The sequence below is a fragment of the Natator depressus genome, chromosome 2 (assembly GCF_965152275.1).
Source record: "Natator depressus isolate rNatDep1 chromosome 2, rNatDep2.hap1, whole genome shotgun sequence".
NCBI classification, from domain to species: Eukaryota; Metazoa; Chordata; order Testudines; family Cheloniidae; genus Natator; species Natator depressus.
The window spans coordinates 77,381,405-77,388,873 of NC_134235.1; the positions used below are offsets into that span (position 1 = coordinate 77,381,405).

Consider the following 7,469-nt stretch of genomic DNA (forward strand, 5'->3'; position numbering starts at 1 on the left):
AATACCTTATTTACTGCACTCTGTTCAAACCCTGCTCTGAAGACAGAGTTATTAATTTCCTCATGGGGGTTTTTTTATGGTGTTTGTCACTATGGAAACTGAGTGCTTCACAAACATTAATTAATTTATCTTCACCTCTGTAAAATGGGGAACTGAAGTACAGAGAAATTGAGGTCCAAATTATCCACTGATTCTGGGTGCCCAATTTGTGATGCCTGGGATCTAAGTTTTCAGAGTGCTTATCATCATATAGCATTTTATGCATTCAAAGTGCAGCTCCCATTGACTTCAGTCGCAGCTGTGAGTGCCCAGCACTTCTGCAAATCAGACCCCAGGGTCTGAAGTTGGGCACCAAGAAAATGAAAACAAAGTTAGTGACCACCTGCTCAGCCCAGGCAGGTGCATGCCACAGTGGATGGAATCTTTGTGGAATTTAGCTGTTAAACTCTAGCAAGTTTCAGTTGAGCATATGCGAACTGCAGTTTTTCAGAGGCTTATTATTTGGTCAAATTTGGGTGGATTTTCACAAAGAGAGCTAAATGCGCATCCCTGACCCAAAGAGCACCTCCTTGCCAAATTTCAAGTCCCTGCTCCAAAGCATGGCAGTGCTAGAGCTTTTCAAACACAAGATTGCCAGAATTGTTTAACATGGACAAAACAGTGTATTTTAGCCTTGTTCTCAGAAGTGTCTGAACATTTTTGGTTGAAATTATTCAACATTCACTCTGAGGCACACACCTAGCATGGAAAATATCAGCACAAATGGTTAGTCTGGTGAAGTTATAAGCAACTGCAAACAGGATCTTATCATGGAAAGTATCGGGCAACCTTATCAGTGTTTTAAATAAATATATCAAACACTATCTACTCTTCATACCCATGCCCATTTCATTGCTGCTCTGCTTTGTTTTTCTCATGAAGCTGAAACAAATACCAGTGGGGGTTCCAGCATCTGAATTACCATGCTAAAGTTATAGAAAATTCAAACTACCTTCCCTTGTAACTGTGCAAAGGTGTCTCCACCCCCCACCCCCAAATCTTTTTGAATGTGAATTTGGTGTTACTTAATATTCATTTAAGTCCTCTTACATTTACAGAATAGGAACAGTCCAAGCAACAAGAGAACAAATTTACTTAGACTAGATGCCTCAGCTCTGATCGAGAGGAGAGTTCACATGTTGATTCATTGATGTTGGTGCTTCTGCCGAGGAGTGCCAACAAAGATACCAATTAATATATATTATATAATGGAGGATTCTGTGATATGGCTACCCAGTTCCTATATTCTTATCTCCTTACTGCCACTGTTGTAGCTGAGTGCTGTACTAATTAATATAAGTCTGCTGCAAAGTAGATGGTATCATCCCCATTTTATAGCTGCAGCAAAGGTGGGAATTAAACCCAGATCTCTTGAGTCCCAGGCTTAACCACAAACTATCTTTCCTCCCTCTTGATTGAAACCACTAGCTCATTTTATACAGACCTGTGGAAGCTGTTGAATGGTAAGAACATTTCCACAACGCATCCCCTGTGCCAGGTTAGAACAAGTGACCTAGACAAGAAAGGCGCAGCATCCTATTTCAAGTCCCTTCCACTTGGTGTCTGTCCACAGAAATGTGAAACAAAAATGTTCCTCTGTAAAACACAGTTTGGTACACTGGTGGCTGTTCCCCTTTGAATTTGTAAGCAGAGTTTTTGGAAAAATTAGGATTCCAGGGAAGACTGGCAGAAAGACAGCTTCACTGACAAGTGAGTGAGAGGTATAACCAGAGGGGATGAGAAGAGAGTAGAGAACAGAAGGGAAGTGCTGACTGGGGACATGGCTAGGGAAGGTGTCAGGACATGTGTAGGCCTGGTGAGGCTTGAGAAAAGAGTACCACCAATTCTCCTTCCCTTCAGTGCAGCCCTTGATTTATATATAGCTTGCATAAGCCAGTGGTTTTCATCCTGTGCTTTTTTAGAATGAGTATTGTCAGAGACTTCCCCTTAATAAACTGTAAGTAAGTGAAGTTAATAAGATACCAAAGAGTAGCAATCTTTTACCTTACGTCTGTGACAAACTCTTGGTCAGTCAGTCTCTTTCAAGAGCTATTATAGGGATTTGTTTAAGCTCATTAACACTAGACTGCAGAATTTCTATGTGAGGAATGTGTATTTTTTTATTGGGTTTGTTGTAATAATTGTTTTCTGACCATTGCCAATTATTCTTGGCAAATAGTGTCCTAGTACAAAAAGACTGTGAATAGCCACTACTCTTAGCAGGCTTATAGAATTTGTTTCTATGTGTATATAATAGCAGTGGCTTCAGTCTGATATGTTGGAGGCAGATGCTATGCAAGCCCTCCACATACCGCTGCTAATGCATCTTAATTCTGACCCCTGCTGTCACAATCCTGGGCCTTTACTGAGGAGAGAGTTCTAATTGTGCTAAATTATGTGGTCGTTTCATAATTTAAATCAATGAAGCCTGGGAAAAAACTACCAAACTAATTTTTACCTGTGACCTACATCAGGTTTAGAACCCAGCTAAAGAAGAATGTGCAATAACTCAGTGACCTAACCAGTCCCCTCCCCGCCCCCCAAAGGAAGCATACTGGAGAGTCTTTGTATATACATTTTTTCAGCCCTTACTAAGCTTTCATAGCGCTTGAGAATATCTTGGACTGAAACTCTTAATTGGAAACAATAAGTTTATGACCCACTATGGAACACAACAGGAAAAGGAAATCAAATTAACAAAGCAACAAAAAGAAGCTTACATATTTACACAATACTTTTCTTGTTCTCAGAACTTCTCATGTCATCATTTTCCCCCAAGTCTTTGTTCACCACCATATCTGTTTGGAGCCTTTTTCTTCTTCTCAGCTTGCTAAGAGGGGACCACTTTCAAGTGACTCTTGCTGTGTGTAAGTTGTTCTTGTGAAGTGTTACCTGAGGCTCCTCTGAATCGCTCAGCCCATCCTGCTCCAGTGGAGTATTCACTCCTGTCACAAACGCTTCAGCATTGGTCCCTACATTTTTGTTCTCAATTTCTGAGGTAACCAGGTTGAAATCCTGTCATCTTCTTGTAGCTCCTTTGAGTGTCCTCAGGGATAACTTTGATCTTGGTTTTGAGTCCCAAATGGACCATTTCTTGACTCAGAACTGAATAAAGTCCATAGCAAGGTTATAGTCACCTCAGGAAGTCTATCCTTTCTCTTGATTTGATGGAAACAAGCCAGCTCTCCAGTTGTAAAAAGTTTCCCCATATGATCGTCCATCATACTACTTAAAACTCTTATACTTTATCTAAGGGTATTCAAATTTGCTCTGTCAAACATATTTTTGTATTGTGTATATATAGTCCAAATGATCCAAATTCCTTTGTTCCTCTTCCAAAGTGTTAGGGTCCTCAGCTGCTGATCAAATACGAGGAGTCATGAGGTACCATTATACCTCTTGATTTCTCTTTTTATTGAGTTTTGAGAAACACTGAAATCATCGGGTACTGTTAGTCAGTTAGACTCTATCTTAGGCAAAAGCATGAGCAAGAACGTCAATAACCATGCTCCCCATTGGAGATACCCGCACCCCCAAGTCCCCTCACTGCCTTAGTGGGGACTCTCCTTTTACCAAAAGCACCATATTTTTATGTTGTTTCTGTGTTTTATCAAATAAAATTCTCTCAGAGGTTGGTTAAGGGTTTTGTAACCCCACAGTGTCCAGTTATTTTAGTATCATTGCATAACTTTAATACTAGTTATATAGATTCATCTACCTGCAGCCTGGTGTGTTTCCCTATTTCCTATACAAAATTGCATCTTTTAAATTCCAGACTTTTCCACTGTGACCAAAAGCATTTACTTTCCTCTGTATTCTGAGAGAACACTACTATATTCCACAATGGTTGTGGTTCTCTTCTATTGCGAAATTCCGTTGTTTTACCACCATTCACTGTAGTATCTGAATGCCACGTGAATTTACAATCTTTCACTGGTGCAATATTCCCTGCTTCGGGACTCTTTTGCTCTTAGATTGCAGCACTCTCTTGAATCCTCCCCATTCTTGGGCAAAAACTTGGTCTCAGTCTCTAAATATATGCATCTGTCTAATATGAAAGGGTTGTTTTTTTTTAAATCATGGATGAGACCAAAGTGGAGGGCAATCAAGTGCCTTTTTGTAATTCTTTAAATACTAAATTGCACTCTGCCAACCACTAAAAAGGCTGTCCTTTTCACTGAATTCTATACAATAGTTTTACAACTGACAAATGGAGAAATAAGAGCAGAGCCTTTTAAGACTCTTTCCATCTGTGAGAGTTTGAGGCAATATAGAGCTGGCTGATTCCCCAATGACCTTTTTGGAAACTCCTTCCTCACTGATCATATGGCAAGGTAGGCTACTTCTTCTTGAAACTACTTACATATCTGTAGGCTCAGTTTCAAAATGGTATTCACAAGCTTTATACCATCCAGTACTCTCTCTGTAAATAATTACAAATTCATGGGTGTAGTGCATTATCTAAAGAGGCAGCACTATTTTATATTTGAAATAGCCCCAAAACTGCCAATTTTCAAAACCCTGAGTTGAGAGCCATTGTGGAAAATGAAAACAACTACCTTGTGTATCATCAAGTTGTGGCAAAGGTTAGAAATCCTTTAACGGTGACTTCATTGTTTTCCTATAGACCTCACAAACTCCAGTGCTGTTAGGAGAGATTTTTAAAACACGGGCCTCCTTTTTTTGCACCTGCTGCAACACCTCCACACACACACTAATCCACTGATTCCCAAACTAGGGGTTGAAACCCCAAGTGGGGTTGCACCATCAGCCGAGAGGGTCACGGTGATCCCAACTGTGCGGAGGAGGCCATTTTGCTCACATGTACGGTGTGGGCAAGATCACTCTGCAAAATGGCATCCTCCGCACAGCATGACCTTGCACGTACAGGGCATGCAACGTCACACAATGTGGAAGATGCCATTTTGTATTGACATACTTCCTGCTGTCTGGGATCGTGGGAAGCAATAAAGCTGAAAATGCAGTCAAAATGTTTGGAAACCACTGCACTAATCCTTTCAGAGTAGCTGCCTAAACTGTCACTGAGTCCCTGCTCACAGCCACTTAAATCCTGTCTGCGCGAGGAAGTGTTCTAAACATTTCTCACCATTGCTACACAGAGTTCAATTCCAACAATGTCCGGAACTTCGGGAGCCCTAGTGTGGTCAGCCCACCACCTGCTAATACCGTTTTAAGCACTGTGCTGGCATGTCTTGCTCTGGGCAGCTCTAATAAACCCAGTGTTTAAATTGGCTTCAGTGGCTGTCAGCTTGTCTACACGAGGGCTCTCAACATTGCTAACGCCAGAAAGGGGCCTAAGGGTTAAAGCCAGCAGGGTTGGGCAGGTGCATCAACCTCCCTATGTACAGCTGTGCTGAATCTCAAAAAGATACTTATTTCGACTGACTTACTGGAGCCCTTGTGGTTAAGAGGAGCTGCTGTTAACTAGCTCAGTTTAAAAGCATATATTGCTCTCATCAGTTAACCCAACTCATAAATAAATTAGATGTCTAAGAGTGACTGTAAACCTGTTCTGTGAGTTTCCTTCCCCATCTCAAATAGAGCTGCTAGCACAAAACGTATTTTTCATACCTCTACTGCTTTTGCCACAGTAATAATGCTTTAAGTGAATGGGGTCAGCCATGCCAAAATATGCTTTAAATTTTCATTCTTTTAACGTTTACAGGATTCCAAGCTCCCACACCCAGAGGAGCTTGCCACAGCACCAAAAAATCAGAGTGTTGCTGCTAACCTTAACAAGCGACAGACAACTGTAATCATGGGCAGACACTCACAGGAGAAAGCGAGTCCTTTTGGTGAGATAGCCAGCTCTTTGGTGAGCCGATTATCTGAACCGCAGAAGATGACTAAAGCCCTTCTAAAACAGCTTAAACAAGTGAATTTACCACCAGTGATGCGCCCTTTAAATAAGAGTTTAATCAAAGATGACAGATGGAAAAACATAGATGAAGCTCAAGAGAAACGCAGATATTTTCTTTATGACTTCTGTAAAAAATACAGTAGTGAGAACCGGCTCAGAACCCATCTAGTGCGTATGGTGTCCAGAATATACGTGGAGGATAGACACAAAATCTTATACTGTGAAGTGCCTAAAGCAGGCTGTTCCAACTGGAAAAGGGTTCTGATGGTGCTTAATGGACTTGCCTCTTCAACATTCAGTATTAGCCATAATGCCGTGCACTATGGAAAGCATCTAAAGAAATTGGACAGTTATGATTTAAAAGGGATACAGACACGTTTAAATACCTACACCAAGACCATATTTGTACGTGACCCCATGGAAAGATTGGTGTCTGCATTCAGGGATAAATTTGAACATCCAAACAGCTATTACCACCCAGTGTTTGGAAAGGCAATTATTAAGAAATATAGACTTAATGCACGTGAAGAGGCCCTGAAAACCGGATCAGGCGTGAAGTTCGAAGAATTCGTCCAATATTTGTTAGATTCCCATCGCCCAGTAGGGATGGACATACACTGGGAGCAGATTAGTAAACTCTGCCATCCCTGCCTCATCAACTATGATTTCATAGGGAAGTTCGAAACGCTAGAAGAAGATGCTAATTACTTCTTGCAACTGATAGGTGCTCCAGCAGATCTGAAGTTTCCTAATTTCAAAGACAGACATTCCTCCGATGAAAGAACAAATATGGAAGTAGTGAGACAATACTTAAAGGAGCTGTCAGGTTCAGAGAGACAGTTGACCTATGATTTTTATTACTTGGATTATTTAATGTTTAATTATACAATGCCAATTGTATAGCTCTGAATGATTTCAAAATTCCATCAGACATTTAACGATTTTGGCCTCAAACCAGCAACTGTAATATTACCATACAGTTCTGAGTGGAAGAAATGTAACTACTAAGTGTAATTGTCTTGACTTTGTGGAGATTTTATAAATGAAAGTGACACCAATTGACACAAAATTGTTGGAGCAATGCACAAAAGAGACCTATAAACTATCTAATTTGCAATAAAAGGTCTGAAAAAAGCTGCTTTTGAATATGGATTATATTGTGGAAGCAGTAATCCAGCCAGCTGTTTCATTAGCTCAGCTAATGTTCTTGTAATGGTTGAAAAACATTCAAAGTAGCATGGATTTGTGTGTGTCTATATAGGAATAATGTGTCGAGTGTTTTGAATGTATATTTTTTGCTGTCTGTGGCATATTAATAAAAATCATTGGCTAATTCTGTAAGACATATGTAGTGTTATCAGTGGCAGTGATGTACCCATTTATCACCTACTCACCTCTTGGCATTTTAATTTTTACATAGAAATCCATCATGTGATGTAAACTATGATCCAAATCCTGAACCTAGTGGCCATCCTCGGTGTCTGGGCAGAATCATAAAGTGGAGGCTGTGGAAAATCTGCAGAGGTTTTCTGTGGAGGTAACATCAGTT

At 40.4% G+C, this 7,469-nt stretch overlaps 1 protein-coding gene across 8 annotated transcripts in view; it reads left to right on the forward strand.

The window, feature by feature from the left end:
• CHST9 (carbohydrate sulfotransferase 9) overlaps positions 1-7,246 on the forward strand; it is a 135,901-nt gene extending 128,655 nt beyond the window's left edge. For all 8 annotated transcript variants that reach the window (XM_074944464.1, XM_074944460.1, XM_074944459.1 and 5 more), the window contains exon 4: positions 5,726-7,246. In XM_074944464.1, the coding sequence (XP_074800565.1) occupies positions 5,726-6,823 (1,098 nt within the window). In that variant the 3' untranslated portion in view covers positions 6,824-7,246. The remainder of the gene's footprint in view (positions 1-5,725) is intronic.
• The last annotated feature ends 223 nt before the right edge of the window (positions 7,247-7,469 follow it).